Raw genomic sequence first — 17,828 nt, forward strand, 5'->3', positions numbered from 1 at the left:
AGGTCTTTCACTGATGACACTAATCTTTCCTTTAGTTTTATCAAAACATGCCTAACTTGTAAGACATGACAATGTCCTGCCATTACTCTGTTAGTTAACTATCAGGTTTCAGGTGTAAGAGTCTTGTCCACACTAGATGGCAGTCATGCCTTGACTATTGGCTCTTTTTGAATTCTAGAAGGTATTTTTCCACTATGGCTTCCCTACCATTTCTGAGTCATGATTGTATCTATGCTTCTAATTGGATAAAATGTCCTACTGGCATATTATCCACTGAAATAATCAGAAAAGCAGAGATATAACTGAAGCATTAACTGACTGAGAACTTTTCAGATATATCAATAAATAACTGATTAAAGAAAAAAAAGCTAAAAAAAAACAGATTTGGAAAAATTCAAGACTAAAATGAGTTTTAAGACAATCAGGATTTCAATCATGGAGTAGGTATTAGATGAGTTAATAAAAGCATTGCTAACTTTGTTAAGTGTGAAGACAATACTATGATTATCTAAGAAAATGGCCACTTGCATTGAAAAATTCCATAAGGAAATAGAACAAAAAGTTAAAGTTGATTTTACCTGGATACTGGGACTAAAAGTAAGCTATCCACTAGGGAATTTTAGTAAGTTATCTCACTAAAGTTGAGGTACCTATATATTTTTTTAAGCTAATACAATGGTAGGCCTGGTTAAGATGTTCAAGTTGGTCTTGTTGAATTCAAAGTATATGTTACCCGAATGTATATATTTATTAAATCTAAAGCTTTAGGGTCTGAACATAGAAGAAGTCAGTGCAGAATGGAGGCAGTGGTCCTTGGATAAAATAACCTAATGAGACCTTATCAACGAGAACAAAGGGTTGAGATAAAACCCCAGGAAACACCCAATAGTTAGGAAAGAGAGGAGGAAGAGAAATTTGAAAGACTCAAGCAAAATAGTCAAAGAAAATAAGAAAGACCAGAAGTATGTGGTGTCAAGAAAGTCTCACTTCAAAAAAGACTCCCTCTTGTGGGCTGGGGATATAACTCAGTTGGTAGAGTGCTCGCCTTGCATGCACAAGGCCCTGGGTTCAATTCCCTCTTTACATCATACTCAAAGGGAAATCCAGAATAGTAAGGACTGATATACATCCATCTAATGGGTGTGGCAAATAGAAAACCATTCCTGACCTTATCATTGTTCAGCTGAATCAAATGATGATGATGATGATACAAAGAAGTGAATCAAAATAGAGAAAACAACAGACAACTCTTTTTTTTATTTTTAAAGAGAGAGAGAGAGAGAATTTTTTTTTTTTTTTAATTTTTTTAAATGTTTATTTTTTAGTTCTCGGCAGACACAACATCTTTGTTTGTATGTGGTGCTGAGGATCGAACCCGGGCCGCACGCATGCCAGGCGAGCGCGCTACCGCTTGAGCCACATCCCCAGCCCCAGAGAGAGAATTTTAATATTTATTTTTTTTTTAGTTTTCGGCAGACACAACATTTGTTTGTATGTGGTGCTGAGGATCGAAACCGGGCCGCACGCATGCCAGGCGAGCGCGCTACCGCTTGAGCCACATCCCCAGCCCAGCAGACAACTCTTGATTAGCCCGGAATGAAAAGAAAGAAATCTTACTAAGAAGTCATTCAGCAAAGGAAATTTTCCTTTTGGAGGGTAGAAAAGACTTGGCAAGAGCTTCAGACTTAGAAGCTGAAAGAGTACATGTGAAAAGGTTGGTGAAAGGAAAACAAAGGAAATCTCAGAATGAAATTGAAGGACAGGTAAACGAAGTGTGCATAAAAGGAACAAAATGGTGAGATAAATATGGCCTATCTGATGGTTTCCTCTTCATCAGTAAAGTAGGAAGCAAGAAGGTTCACTTGAGATTTAGGGAGAGGAATCCTTATCTTTATGAAACTTATAATCTCATGGGAGAAAGTAAACCATAAACAAATAAATAATGAAAATATGTAACACCATAAGATAGAGAAAGGTGATATGGAGAAAAAGAAAATAAGAAAGGACAGGGAATCCTGACAGTGGGGAAGGATTATAATTTTAAATAAGATGATTAGGAAGTGTCACAGTTTGCATTTTTAAAGTTCCCTAATGGTTTATGTATTGAAGATTTAGTTTAGTCTCCAGTTAATGGTGCTATAGGGAGGTAGTAGAAACTTAAGGATCTGGGGCCTCATTGGAGGAAGTCAAGTCAATATGGGTGTGTCCTGAAGGGGTTATCAGGACTCCAGCCTCTCTTTCTCTGCTTCTTGGGGGCCATGGGCAGCTCTGCTCTACCACAAGCTCCCTGCCATAATGTTGTGTCTCACTGAAGGCCCCAGGATAGACCCAACTGACCATGATTTGAACCTCTGAAATAATGAGACAAATTAATTTTTTTCCTCTTTTAAACTGTTTATTTCAGGTATTTATCACAGCAATGGAAAGCTAACGCAGGTAGGCTTCTCTAAAAAGATGAATAAACCTGCAGCAGCACCAATTTTGGTTTTGTGACTTTTCTGGAACAGCATTTTATTTCCCAGGTGCTGATGTAGAATAAAGCAGATTTTCTGGGAATGAGATTCTGCCAAATGGCTTGGCAAAAGATCATGCTTCACATGATCTGTGATAAGACTCATCCTGAAAAGAGAATGAAGAAAGGCAAGAAGTAGACAAAACTGGTAGTGTGGGTGCAAGAAAGAGGCTGAGAGAACCAGGACAAACGGTTACAGTCAAAAAGTTGACATAACAACAGATACTAGTATGGCAATATGTAAATCAATGGATGTGTAACTGATGTGATTCTGCAATTTGTATACGGGGTAAAAATGGGAGTTCATAACCCACTTGAATCAAAGTGTGAAATATGATATATCAAGAACTATGTAATGTTTTGAACAACCAACAATAAAAAAATTAAAAAAAAAAAAAAAAGTTGACATAAGACTTTCAGTGACAGGATTCTCAGTGTTATTTCCCTGAGAGTGGGTATGGAGGTAGGATGAAGTTAAAGGTGACTGTAGTTGAGAAGATGAAAGAACTTCAGGATGGCATAATCCATATGATTGTTAGATGCTAAAGTCACACAGAATAACAGCAGGTTTTATGGCAGATCATTCTCAAACTTGAGCATGCAATTAGAATTACATGGAAGTTTGTTAAAAAATAAAATTACAGATCCTGCTCCCAGGATTTTTGTTTGATAAGTCTGGCATGAGGCCCAAGAACCTGCATTTTTAACAGGTTCTTGGGTCTTGCTGACAGCTGCTGGTCTGGGACCATACTTTCAGAACCACTGCAGTAGAAAAATGGAGCAAGATGCATCAATAGGAAGGGCTGGGGATGGGAGATTTGGAGAATGAGAGATGACAAAGGAGTGCTGGTACGGTATGCAGGTCTGTAATCCCAGTGGCTCGGGAGGTGGAGGCAGGAGGAGAGTGAGTTCAAGCCAAACTCAGCAATTTAGTGAGGTGCTAAGCAACTTAGTGAGATGCTGTCTCTAATAAAATACAAAATAGGGCTGGGGATGTGGCTCAGTGGTCGAGTGCCCCCGAGTTAATTTCCCAGTACCAAAAAAAAAAAAAAAGGAGATAAGGAGACACAGAAGGTGATATAGATAAAACAGAAGTAGTACTTGTCAAGAGCCATCTAGTGTTGCGTGCTGAGTGACACATAAGTGCCTTTCCTCTCACTCTGTCAGCGATCACACACAGCACCTGAGATGGGTGTGACTTGCTGAGATGTCAATCAATCTGCTGACAGCAAGACTCCACCTTTCGAAACCCTCTCCCTTACCTTATTTGGGTGGAATATTCTGTCGGGGTAGAATTCTTGCCTAGTATGCCCAAGGCTCTGAGTTTTATTCCCAGCACCACAAAAAAATAATGTAAATAACAATATAATATAAATATCAGAATATAAATAAATAAGTCCCTAATCCTTTCCCAGGTTTTACATTCAGTAAATGGCAGCTCCACTCTTTTAAACTGCTCAGGCACAAAATCCTTAACTTCATCCTGCACTCCTTTCATTCTCTTCTATCATCCAATCTGTACGCGTAAGATATCAGCTCCTCCTTCCAAATACATCCACAAAGTCTTATAGATCACCCTTTCTACCACTAGTATTCACGGTCCAAGTTTCTGTCTTCTCCCATCAGAATTACTATCATATTATACTAATCTGCCCTGTTGTTTTCTTAGTCTTTTCTCCATATAGCAGACTAAGTGATCATTATTTTATTTTTTATTTTTCGGCGGACACAACATCTTTGTTTGTATGTGGTGCTGAGGATTGAACTCGGGCCGCATGCATGCCAGGCAAGTGCGATACCGCTTGAGCCACATCCCCAGCCCCTTATTTTATTTTTTAATATTTATTTTTTATTTGTAATTGAACACAATGCCTTTATTTTATTTATTTATTTTTATGTGGTGCTGAGGATCGAACCCAGGGCCGCGCTTATGCTAGGCAAGTGCTCTACCACTGAACCACAACCCCAGCCCAGTGATCATTATTTTAGAAAGAGCATACCATCCTCCCAAAACCTCCTAGCAGATTCTCATCTACTTACTCAGAATCAAAACTAAGGGCCTCACACGATCCAGCCCCTATTAATTCTCTGACTGTTTCTCCTACCAGCATTTATTGACCATAATGCCCCTCCCTCCATCTAAATTTGCTCTTCCTCAAAGGGCCACAGAGAAGATTCTGTACTTTGTTTTGGTCTCTGTACAAATGTTTCCTCATGGGCTGGAGATATAGTTCTGTGGTAAAGCACTTGCCTAAGATGTTCCTGGTTCAACCACCAGCATCACCAAAAAAAAAAAAGCATATCATCCTGGGCTGGGGTTGTGGCTCATCGGTAGAGCCCTCACCTCACACATGCAAGACCTGGGGTTCAATCCTCAGCACCACATAAAAATAATAAGTGAAATAAAGGTATTGTGTCCAACTACAATTAAAAAATAAATATTAAAAAAAAAAAATAGCATCCCGGCCACTTTTGTCTTCAACCTGCTTTGTATTTCTTTTTAAACTTTATCACCACCTGATATATTAAATATTCTGCCTGTCTTCCCTACTACAATGTAAACATTCTCAGTATTTAATGCATCTAGCACAGTGAATGGTATATAGGAACTCAGGCCTCCATATTCGTGGGTTGCACATCTGCTGATTCAAACAACCACAGACTGATCTTTTTTTTTTTCTTTTCCCTTAAAAACTGCTCTGGAATGGGCTGGGGTTGTAGCTCAGTGATAGAGTGCTTGCCTAGCACAGATGAGACAATGGGTTCGATCCTCAGCATCACATAAAAACAAATAAATAAAATAAATAAAAGGTTAAATTCTTTAAAAATACCTGTTCTGTACTGAACATGTACAGCTTTTTTTTTACTAGTTATTATTCCATAAATACAGTATAACAACTATGTAAACAGCATTTACATTTTGTTTGGGATTATAAATAACCTAAAAATAATTTAAAATATATGGGAGAACATGCTTAGGTCATATGAAAATGCGACATCATTTTATATAAGGGACTTCAGTATCTATGGATTTCAGTATCTGGAAGGGGTCCTGGAACCAATCATCTGTGGATACCAAGAGATGACTGTATTTACACAATAATATGAATGAAGTAACAAATACTGTGAGAATGTAAGGCCTTGAGAGATTTACTGAGCAGGAGTCTAAGATGGGCTCCCAGACTTCCACCTCCTTGATGTGTACACCCTGAAAAGGTACCTCCCTTTGAGAAGGGTTATGCCTGACCTAGTCAGGTGAATCCTTTTAAAGGAGTGGAGAGTACTGGATATGGTAGCACATGCCCATGATCCCAGCGTCTTGGGAGGCTGAAGCAGGAGGATCACAAGTTTAAAGCCAGCCTCAACAACTCAGCAAGACCCTGTCTTAAAATAAAAAATAAAACCAGGATGTGGCTGAGTGGCTAAGCACCTCTGGGTTTAATTCCTGGTACCAAAAAATAATAAAAAAGTGGACACCTGGGTGCAGTGGTGCTTGTTCATAATCCCAGCTACTCTATAGAGGCTGAGCAAGACAAGAGTATTTAAGTTCAAAGTAGCCTGGGCAACTTGGCAAGACCTTGTCTTAAAATTAAAAGGGCCGGGGATGTAGCTCAGTGGTATAACACTTGCCTAGAATGCATGAGGCCCTGGGTTCAATCCCCAGTACTACCAAAAACAAAACAAATTAACAACAACAAAGGAGACAGAAGTCAGAATGATTTGAAACTTATAGAATATATTTTTCTGTATGCCTCAAAGAAGCTAACTACAATGTTATAAATAAGGCCACATAATAGAAAATTAGGACTGGCTTCTAAGAGCTGAGAGTGAATCCCTTGTCAATACCCAGCCAAAAAAAAAAAAAAAAAAAAAAAAAGGACTTCAGTTTGGACCTTTAAGAAACTGAATCACCAGCAGTGAGAATGAAAGAGGGTCCTGATCCTCAAAGGTCACATCTCTGGCCAAATTTCAGCCTGGGACGCCCTGAATAGAGAATCCAGCTAACCCATACCCAGTCTCCTACTTCACAGCAACTGTCACATATTAAATTTGTGTTATATTAACCCACTGTTTATGATAATTCATTATAAAGCAATAAGTGACCCATTAACCAGCCTTAAGGATTCAAAACAACCCTGAGAGACTAGTAGGAGTGCAGTTCAGTGGTAGAGCACTTGCCTAGACTGTGCAAGGTGCTCAGGTGTAATCCCCAGCATTGCCCTGATCCCAGTAGCATACACCTATAATTCCAGCTACTCAGGAGACTAAGGCAAAAGGATCGCAAATCCAGGCCAGCCCCGGGAACTTAGCAATATTCTTTCTCAAATAAAATGAAAAAAGGGCTTGTAGAGCACTGGCCTAGCATGTGTGAGGCTCTGGGTTCAATCTACACTATCATAAACAAACAAACAAACAAACAACAACAATATAAAACAACTCTGGCATAACACTGCTTTGCTTCACATAAAAGTTGAGTCCCAAGGACTACCTGGTGAAGCAAGCAACTAGAAGGAATAAAGGCTAGTATAAAAACAGACTCCAGGAAGGTGGCAGCTTCATGGGTTAGGCTATATCTCACATTAAAACTGAAAAAAGACCAAGATGGTAAAAGTTCACAATAATAATGGGATAAAACTATTTAGCCTTGATGAGATGTACACTCAGGGAAAAAGGAAAGGTCTCCAACTGTGAAACAAGGGGGAGGGAAACCATGAGGAGAAATACTGATTGCTGTGCTGTTATAAAGGATAGAACTTGAACCAAAATACAGACAGCATTCATAGGAAAAAAAGTTTTCAGTTCAATTTAAGGATGAACTACATAGCTTTGTAGCTATTATGTTCCATGAGCTGTTAAGACAGAATTCCAAAACGCTGAAAAAAAAGACACAGTAACTGTTTTTCTCTTTTGGCAATACTGAGGATTGAACCTGGGGCACTTTACTACTATGTCCCAATCCCTTTTTATTTTGAGAGAGAGTCTCACTAAGTCACAGAGGCTGGTCTCAAACTTGTGATTCTCCTGCTGCAGCCTCCTGAGTCACTGGGATTACAGGTGTGCACCAATGTGCCTGGCCAATATTTGTTTTTAATGGGTTTACAGACTAGTAAAGGCACTGACACATAAACAAATTATGATTTCCAGTGGTAAATTCTGAAATAGAAGCATATATACATACATACTTACATATATACATATATATACATACACACACACACACACACACACATATACATATATATATATATGAAAGATATACATATAAGGTCTGAAAAAAATTAATGCTATCTATAGGGATGAGAAAATGTTCCCTGAAAATATAACTAAACTAAGCTTTGGAAACATGAATAAGAATTCACATTGGGTGTGGTGGCACACGCTTGTAATTCCAGCAGCTAGGGAGGCAGAGACAGGAGGATTGGGAGTTCAAAGCCAACCTCAGCAACAGGGAGGTCAGTGGTTGAGTGCCCTTGAGTTCAATCCCCAGTACAAAAAAAAAAAAAAAAAATTTACCAGTAAGGTTGGGTATAGTAGCACAGGAGGATCACAAGTTTGAGGCCAGCCTCAGCAATTTGCAAGATCTTGTCTTAAAATTAAAAAAAGGACTGGGGAAGTGACTCAGCGGTTAAGTACCCATGGCTTTAATCCTCAGTACAAATAAATAAATAAATCACCAGTAAGCTGAGTAGTAGAAATTCTAGGCAGAAGGAGCTTCATGCAACAGCATGGAAAGATACAACAGTACTGAATCCAGGAAATTGAAATGGTGGACACTGAGGTAGTAGAAGACAGGCCTGAGTAAGGCAGTAGCCAGAATCTGTATGTAATGAGAACTAATAAATGGAAAATTCGAGCAGGGAAAAGGCAGTTCAATATGTTGCCAAAAAAATGCTCTCTGATGGTGGTGCAAGAGATGAAATGAAAGAGAGAAATTAAGAGATGGTGAGATAGGAACCATCACAACTGAGCAGACAAGATGAAGCAGATTAGGTGACACAGGCTGGAACCTGCAGAGAGAGTGTGGATGTTACTATCCCCTACTTCTGCTTTCACAACTCAAAAAGTCTTCAGGGCTGGGTATGTAGTTCAAAGGTACAGTGCTTGCCTAGCATGCACCAGGCCCTGGGTTCAATTCCCAGTACTGCAGGAAAAAAAATAAAATAAAATCTTATAGCTAGACATCTTCACCATCTATATCTGCAGCTTTAAGAACCCTTACAAAGCTCCTTATATGAAAAAGTCCTTATTTCTATTTGTTTGTAATATACATAAAACCATGTTAAGTGCTTACCAGTGGGGAAGAAGAGCAACAGAACCCAGGCACATGATGAATTAAGATACTTTTCACTGTGTACCTTTTTGTACTTTGTTTTCTAAATTACGTGAATATATTACTTGTTAAAAAAATATTAAAAAATAGGGCTAGGGATGTGGCTCAAGCAGTAGCACGCTCGCCTGGCGTGCATGCGGCCCGGGTTCGATCCTCAACACCACATACAAAGATGTTGTGTCTGCCGAAAACTGAAAAATAAATATTAAAAAAAAAAAAAAAAATCTCTCAAAAAAAATCTTCTTAAAAAAATATTAAAAATATATTTCCACACATCTAGGTGGATTTACCTGTATGGGTTTCCACATTCTTTAACACATGGTTCTGTTTGCCTCGTGAGAAAGAAGATATCACTTGAGGATCCTGTCTCCTTATAGTACTTTTCTCTTGGTCAACCCTTCTGGAAGACTTGTTGACAACTGCCAAATTCCCACTGTCACAGGCTGATTTTGTTGGTCTTTCATTGAGACTGTCCTTTGGAATGGGAGCCAGGTTGATTCTAGGCCCTGCATTTGTATGTCGTTGGCTCTCTTGTTTTGGTGGATTCCGGCCTGGTCGTGGCCTGGCCCCTTCCACTTCCCACGGAGGCCTTTTCTGTGGGTATCTTCTTTGCTCATTTCGTCTGGCTCCATACCCATCCAGTGCTCCTTTTTTACAGGATGCATCTGAGAAGTCAGGGTGGCAAACCCCCACAGATTTGGTATTTTCAAGTCCAGCATCCTCAGGTTTTGGAGTCATTTTGTTACCCCATTCACACTTTAGTTTCCCCTTGACTTTTGATCCTCTACCATAACTGTATACAAATTGAGCTGACTTTTTCGGTTTTGCTCCCCTGGGATCTGCACCAACAATTTCCTTCTCACTCTCAGAAGGGCTATACTCACTGAGGTTTGTCCCACTCTCTGGCCTGGCCACACTTTCTAAGCTAATTGTATCTGAGCTCTGGTAACTGAGCCCTTGTATTTTCTTGACTCTGATGTGATGTTTTTCATGCTTTAATTTTTGCCAAGGCTGACTCTGAAGGTTATGGTTCTTGAGTGACTTATTAGAAGTAGAAGACTGGAAAAAAGTCTGTTGACTCTTCGGTTTACTTCCTGAAGGATAACTGTGCTGATGAACAACAGTGATGTCATCATAAGGAATCTGCCTAGAAATGTGACAGGGAGGTGACGAACTATAATTTCTTCTGCCAATCCTATTGGAGTCTGATCTTCTTTGAGTCCCACAATTTAGACCAGAATTTTTTCTCTCCTGAGGAATGAATTCAGTGGCTTCTGTATTCAATTTAAAAGTACCTAGGACATAAGAAATAGACATGCCAGTAAGGAAATGAATGTGTTACCCTATAAGACCAAACCATATCTAAAAATAATTTTCCTAAGGCCATTGTACAAAATAAACCCTTAGGGCTAGGGTTGTGGCTCAGTGGTAGAGTGCTTGTGTAGCACGTGTGAGGCACTGGGTTCGATCCTCAGCGCCACATACAAATAAATAAATAAATAGATTAATTAAAGATCCATCAACCACTAATAAAAATATTAAAAAGAAAAACAAAAAAACAGGCTGGAGATGTGGCTCAAGTCGTAGTGCGCTCATCTGGCATGCGTGCGGCCCGGGTTCGATCCTCAGCACCACATACCAACAAAGATGTTGTATCCGCCGATAACTAAAAAAAAAAATTAAAAAAATTCTCTCTCTCTTAAAAAAAAAAAAAAAAAAAAACCAAACTCTTAGACCTGTGAAGCTGATGTGATAGGTTCAAAGCTTTTTTTTTTTTTTTTGGTGCTGGGGATCAAATGTAGGACCTTGTACATGAAAGGCGAGCACTCTACCAACTGAGCTATAGCCCCAGGCATCAAGGTTCTTGTAGAGGATACATTATCCCTTATCCACTGGTTATAGAGCCATAACAGCTAAGAGCTGCTGAGTAAAAATGCTCATCTGGGCCATCAGGCATGATGTACACATGCATTTATTTTATCAAAATATTAAAGGTCAGTTAACAGTACAGGAATGAGCCATCAGTCACCAGCGTCTTTCCAAACTCTAAAGTAGCATTGTGCAATACTAAGTAAACAAACTTTGAAGTCAGCTGAAACAGGTTTAAACACTCTCCAATTTATGTTATGAGGTTAGAGATATCATTTGAACACCACTAGCCTCAGTTTCCACATCTATAAGATAAGAGTTTTTTTAAAGGATTATTTGAGATAATTTTAAAAATATTTTAAATAAGATTTCACACAGAAAATATTAGCATAGTAAGCATTACTTTCCATCTCTTTTCCCAGGAATATATTTTTGATTTTCCATAACAACACCCATAATATGCTCTAGAGTTCCAGTCTCAAAATAGATCATACAGGGCTGGGGTTGTGGCTCAGTGGTAGAGCGCTTGCCTAGCATGTGCGAGGCTCTGAGTTTGATCCTCAGCACCATATAAAAATAAATAAATAAAATATTGTGTCCAACTAAAAAATAAATATTTTTAAAAAAATTTTTTAAAAAAAATACAGAGGCTGGGGATATAGCTCAGTTGGTAGAGTGCCTGCCTTACATGCACAAGGCCCTGGATTCAATCCCCAGCAACACACACACACACACACACCAAAAAAAAAAAAAAAAGAGTTGATCATATGTCCCTTAAACTCACTCACTTTGCTCCTCTAAAACAATTTTTTTTTCCTCTTTCTTTTTGGTACTGGGGACTGATCCAGGCATACTTTACCACTAAGCTACATCCCAAGCCCCTTTAAAATTTTTACTTTGACAGGGTGGGGCAGAGGTGCAGAGGCTGGCCTTAAACTTGTGAACCTCCTGCTTCAGGCTCTTGAGGAGCTGGGATTACAGGTATGTGCCATCATACCTGGCTCTAGAATGATTTTAGGATAGTAAACTCAGTCCCTAAAGCCCTAAAGAAGAAATGATTAGCCTAACAACACAAAACCAGTTGGAAACATATAAAATATGCTCCGAGTCAACAGAGTCTGAAAGACATGGATTTAAGTCCCTATCACCTACTGTGCTTTAATGTAAGTTTTCTTCTATGTAATGCAGATGGAAACAATCCCTACAACAAAAAGAGTTCCTATAAAGAGTAAAGCAAGGGTGGGAAGAGGGAAGGGAGGAGGGAAGTACTAGGGAGTAATGTTGGTCAAATTATATTGTTACATTGTATGCATGGATGTAACAATAAATATCATCATTGTGTACAACTATGGTGCACCAATTAAAAAATGTGGAAAAAAAGAGTAAAGCAAGTTAATGACATGTATAAAGTAGTTACAACGGTCTTTATTCTTGCTGTTAGGAATACAGACTATGGACTACCTGAAACATATACAGTCAAGTGCAGATGGATACGGTGCAGGTTTAATAATATGGCCTAACATTTGTTAGGTACTTAATATGTGCTGGGCACTATTCTAAGTCTTTTACATGTGTTAACTCAGTTAATCTTTATACATTCTAGATGAGAAAACTAATGCACAGAGAGAGTAACTTGCCTAAAGACACAGAGGTATTCCAATGCAGACTCAGGATTCTAGCTCAGGATGTGTGGCACCAGAGACCAGAGAAACATAGTGAAGAACTAAATGAGTTCATAAAAGTCATAAAGTAACCTCTCACTTAATCCCAGATTTCTACTGAACACTTCCACATAGGCAGAATTCTAGGGGTGGAGTGTAAGGCTGCACAAAATGGCATGAGGATTAGATAAATTCAGAAGGTGGTAGAGATTTTCTAGAGACATAAGATACAAATTAAAGATAAGGATTGGTAAACTGGACCAAGATGTCAGTTTTCCTGCTTAAAAAAAGCAAGGCTGAGGGGCTGGGATTGTGGCTCAGCCGTAGAGTGCTTGCCTAGCACCGGCGGGACCTGAGTTCGATCCTCAGCACCACATAAAAATAAAGGCATTGTGTTGAGTCCATCTACACCTAAGAAATAAATATTAAAAAAAAAAAAAAAAAAAAAAAGGAAGGCTGAAAAGAGGGGCAGAAATAAGGTCAGTGAAGTTGTCCAGAATAGACTTTTGAGCAGGAATCAATCAATCCAGACAGGACTGCACCTATTCATACAGTTTATATTCCATTAGACATTAAGTATAAGGCAAAGCCCTCAGAAAGACACTTAAGAGACACGAGGAAGGGAAAAGAGATACATGAGTCAGGAAACTGGACCATAGCAAACATCAGAGAGACTCCTTTCACTATTTAAGTAAGTGAAAGTTACTCAATAACTGTGATGTCTCCTCATCCAGACATGGCTCTTACAGAAGTAAGTGGTATCAAGATCCAAGATAACACAGCATCATGGTAGGTGTTCAACAGGTGATCAGAGCAGAATAAGGGCAAAGCCAACTGGCAGACTATAAAGTCCAGGGACAAAGCTGACATGGAAAGTCTACCCATGAAAAAAAGATTCCTCCTGAATTAGGCTACCATTTAAGGACCTTAAATGGAGAGGGAGGTTGTAAAATAGAGATGATGCTAAAATAAGAAAATGGAATAGGGAACTAAAACAAAAACAAAGAATCACAAAAGTAGAGAGGTCTTTGAACTATGGGACTCAGTAAATGCATTTATCAGGTGGAGGTGGTAACTTGGAGCCCACACCAGAGGCCAACAACTATGTCTTACAACTAGCCTTTATTTACCCTTTCCACTTTAAACACTGAAAGATATAGAAATAAGTGAGCCTGAGGATGGGAAGACCAACAGATCCAGTTTAGAGGGTCTGGTGAAGGACTAATTGGGGAAAATAGCAAAAATATCAACCTAAAAAGCTTTTTCATATCCCTGTTGGGCATGGTGTGCATGACTGTAATCCCAGTTATTTGGGGGGCTGAGGCAGGAGGATCACAAGTTTGAGGCCATCCTTGGCACTTTAGCAAGATCCTATCTCAACATAAAAAACAAAAAGTGCTGGAGATGTAGCTCAGTCATAGAGCACCCCTGGGTTCAATCTTCAGTACCATTTACACAAAATAAGATTTTCACTGGGCACAGTGATGCATACCTGTAGTCCCAGTGGCTCAAGAGACTGAGGCAGGAGGATCATGAGCTCAAAACCAGCCTCCGCAACTTAGTAAAACCCTGTCTCTAAATAAAAAATAAAAAGGGCAGGGGATGTGGCTCAGGGGTTAAGTGCCCCTGGATTCAATCCCTGGTACCAAAAAACAAACAAACAAACAAACAAAAAAAAAACCTCTCTCCCCAAGATTAATTAATACCCAAGTCGGGACTATTTACACCAATGTAGTGTTTTTTTTTTTTTTTCCCAATTTTTAAAATTGAGGCCACAGTAATAAATATTTTATCTGCTATCTAGTACACAAATACATACATAATCTTATTGGTGCCCCAATAAGATCTTAAATCTTAGTTCTGTGTTAGAGCTAAGATTCAAACCAACAAATGCTGGAAATTGTTGCCTTGTTTTTCAGAAACAGTGGGTCATGAAATCAGAAACCAAATCATGTAGCAGCCAGGCATAACGGAATACACCTACCAAAACAACAACAAATCAAAACAAAAAACCCTATTAAATCAATATAGTGGGTAGTGACAACTACTTTTAAAAGTGATACACAAGCCAGATGCTACAGTGTAACTGTAGCTACTTGGGGAGGCTGAGGCAAGAGGACAGAAAATTTGACTCTGGTCTGGGTAACTTAGCAAGACCCTGTCCTAAGATTTTTAAAAAGAGCTGGGCATGTAGCTGAGTGGTAGAGTGCTTGCCTATCATGCGTGAGGCCCGGGGTTTAAACACACACACACACACACACACACACACACACGGAAGAAAAGAGAGTATATCACTGATAGTAAAGGAAAACATTGCTCCTGGAAATATTTACTTCACTTTCACGTTCTTGAAATAAGCTTGTGATACAAAATTATTTTTGGTCCCTGTCCACAAAGTTTGGAAGCCACGAATCTACCGTACACACTGAAGGAAATGAAAATGGACGTTATACTAACAGTCAAATAAGGCGGTCTACAGAGGCAACTCCATGAAGGGAAGTGAGCTAACAGACACAGTTCAGTGCGAGAGCTTTTACAGTTAATAACTTATTTAATCTGACAGATAAGGAAACTGAGACTTGATCACCACTGGTGTTCGGCTGGCGCGCGCGCCGCCACTCCAAGAGGTGTGCATACACCCCAAGCACAGCGCGCACACCCGATGGAACCGAGAGCCCGCCAGGCACTGGCGGCAACTTGGCCGACGCCCGCCGTTCAAAGGTGAGCCAGATGTACTCTAGATGGCCGATATAAGCCCCGTGGGACAGCGGGACACCCGCATCGATTCACTGGGCGCCAGAACAAGCCCGATCTCCTCGGAAACCCAGATGCCGGGCTTCACCACCCAGTTGAAGATGCTGGAGGTCTCCGTTTGCGCGACGAGCGCGGCTTGGCCCTTCCGAGCCACTATTCCCAACTCTAGCAAGAGCCACTCTCGCGATATAAATTGCCGGAGCCCTAGCACTTAGTCATTGACCAAACTGCCCTTCACTGAGAAGGGCCCAGTCCCGCGCGGGACAGGACAGTACCTGAGACAGGAGGCGCCTCCGCCATCCCGTGCCGCAGCACCTAAAGCGAGCCCGCAGCCAAGAGAGCGCTGTCACCCGGTCACGTGCCCATGACTTCCGGCGCCGCACGACGATTCGCATCAGCGCGCCAGGTACACTGCCACGGAGATTGCGCGGCCTGAATCGAACGACTCGAGTTCGTGACGTCAGACCGACGCGCCAGACGGAAGGAGGCGTGCAGCTGGTGGCAAGGAGAGGTGGCAAAAGATTGTAGGAGGAAGGGCAGGGACTTGCGTAATCTTGTTTTTCTTTTTGCGATGCTTTGTGTTTTCCAGCTATGACGCCCTTTTGCCCCGCCACCCAGGAGTCTTCAGGAGTCAGCTTAGACCTCACCTTTCCAGAATAGTTTAAGCTTGGAGTTAAACAACAACAATAAAAAACACCTAATCAGGCCCTGTGGCGCCCTCCTGTAATTCCAGCTGCTCCAGAGTTAAAGACCGGATGGGAAATTCGAGGCCATCCCGGACAATTTAGGGAGACCGTGTCAGTTTTTTTTTTTTTTTTTTTAAGGGCCGGGGATGTAGTAACTCACTGTTAAGAATGCTTGCTTAGACCCCGGGTTAGATCCCCAATACTGAGAAAAAAAATCACTTACATACTCCAATAGTAATCTAGAGGCAAAGTATGAAAAACAAATGGTAAAGGACTGATAAAGAATTCCTACAAATCTGTTAGGAAAAGTCAAATCATATATTCAAAATAGTAAAGAACTTGAACGGGCAAGCGACAAATAGAGATGGACACCAAACAAGGGAGAAAGTTAACTAATAACTTTTAAAGGATAAGTTTTTAAATGAATGTGTGAAGATGTTCTGTGGTGGCGTTTTACCAATCAGCTTGGATAAAGTGTTCTAAAAGTAATTAATGGGAAAACAAGTGGGCAATAATTATGAAAAGCCTTCACTGATGGTAGAGGAATGCAAAATTTTAAAATAAGATTTTAGTTTTGTTTTGCCTGTCATTTCCAGAAATTAAAAGCATAGCCACGGTGTCTCAAATCAGTTCCCTAACTTTCCACCTTAAGAAACTATAAAAAGAAAGCAAACTAAATGAAAGTGAGCACAGTAATAAATATTAAACTAGAAATTAGTGGAGAAAAATTAACAATGCAGTTCACTGAACAAAAACGACAAAATGGAAAAACTTTTAGCTAACCTAAGGGGGGAAAAAAAGATTTGAATTTCTAAAAATAGCGATGGAAGAGGGGGCATTACTGCCAATCTTAAAGAATCAAAAGGAAATACCACAAAAATCTTATGCCAACAAATTACTTTGATGAAGTGAACAATTACTAAAACTGATTCAAGAACAAATAGAAAACCTGCATAGACCAAGAATAACTAGAGAGAGAATTAGAAACCAAAAAACTTCCCCAAAAGAATAAGCCCAAGCCCAGATGGCTTAAGCATTGGTGAATTCTATCATTTGTTCAAAGAGTGAACATCAATCAATCCTTCACAAATTCTTTCAAAAAATAGAAGGGGGGGGGGATACTTCCCAACTAATTCCACAGATGAAACACCTCTGCCTTAGGGCAATCATTGCCTATCTCTAAGCTGCAGAAATGGATGTTAATAGTTCAGACTGTCCATGAAAAATAGATTCAGACTGGTCAGGCACCCTAGGGCATTGGGTGCTACTTTAACTTTTTTTTTCCCCCCCTCAACTTTGGCTACTTTAAGGCCTACCTACCTGAGGAGCTTTTAAAAATCCAAGTATCCATACTATATCTGGATTTACTATATCAGCAGGCATAGTAGTATATGCCTATAATCCCAACACAGAAGGCTGAGGCAGGAGCAAGGTAGAGGCCAACCTAGGCAACTCAATGAAACCCTGTCTTGAACAAAAAAACTAATGAGGACTGGAGAGGAAAACTAAAAAATATGGGTGATAGAAGTAGAAGTGCCACACTTTCACATATCATTCCAGTTTACTGCCCCACTTCTACTAAACTCAGGGCTGACAAATTAAAACCCGAGACTATCTGCATTCAATTCTGCTTTCTAATGATTAACAGGTAACAGCCAGGTGCAGTGGTGCCTACTTGCAATTCCAGCATCTGAGGAGGCTGAAGCAGGAGGATTGCAAGGAGGATAGCCTCAGCAGCTTAGCAAGACCTGCTCTTAAAATAAAATTTTTTAAAAAGGGCTGGGAGTGGGGCTCAGAGACCCTCTGGGTTCAATCCCTAGTACCAAAGGGTGGCAGGTACCAAAAGCCAATAAAATGAAAATTTTTAGGTAGAATGATTGCTCCCTTTAAGACTAATGTAGTATAGCTGGAGAATCAAATATCAACCAATATATGGGTACTATGATTTGAATGTCTTCCCTTGAAATTCAGGTAGAAATCTAGTTTGTCATTTTAACAGTACTAAGCGTGGGACC

The 17,828-nt window shown here is 40.0% G+C and overlaps 1 protein-coding gene across 2 annotated transcripts in view; it reads right to left on the minus strand.

Moving 5' to 3' along the window:
* Positions 1-15,553, minus strand: part of Nfx1 (nuclear transcription factor, X-box binding 1) — a 75,947-nt gene extending 60,394 nt beyond the window's left edge. For both annotated transcript variants that reach the window (XM_046457137.2, XM_058578085.1), the window contains exons 1-2: positions 15,403-15,553; positions 9,134-10,138 (exon numbers count right to left, since the gene is read on the minus strand). In XM_046457137.2, coding sequence (XP_046313093.1) covers positions 9,134-10,138; positions 15,403-15,427 — 1,030 coding nt within the window. In that variant the 5' untranslated portion in view covers positions 15,428-15,553. The remainder of the gene's footprint in view (positions 1-9,133; positions 10,139-15,402) is intronic.
* Positions 15,554-17,828: the final 2,275 nt, after the last annotated feature.

The sequence above is a fragment of the Marmota monax genome, unplaced genomic scaffold (genome assembly GCF_021218885.2).
Source record: "Marmota monax isolate L192 unplaced genomic scaffold, Marmota_monax_Labrador192_F-V1.1 WCK01_AAM20220418_F8-fsc00069, whole genome shotgun sequence".
Classification (NCBI taxonomy): domain Eukaryota; kingdom Metazoa; phylum Chordata; class Mammalia; order Rodentia; family Sciuridae; genus Marmota; species Marmota monax.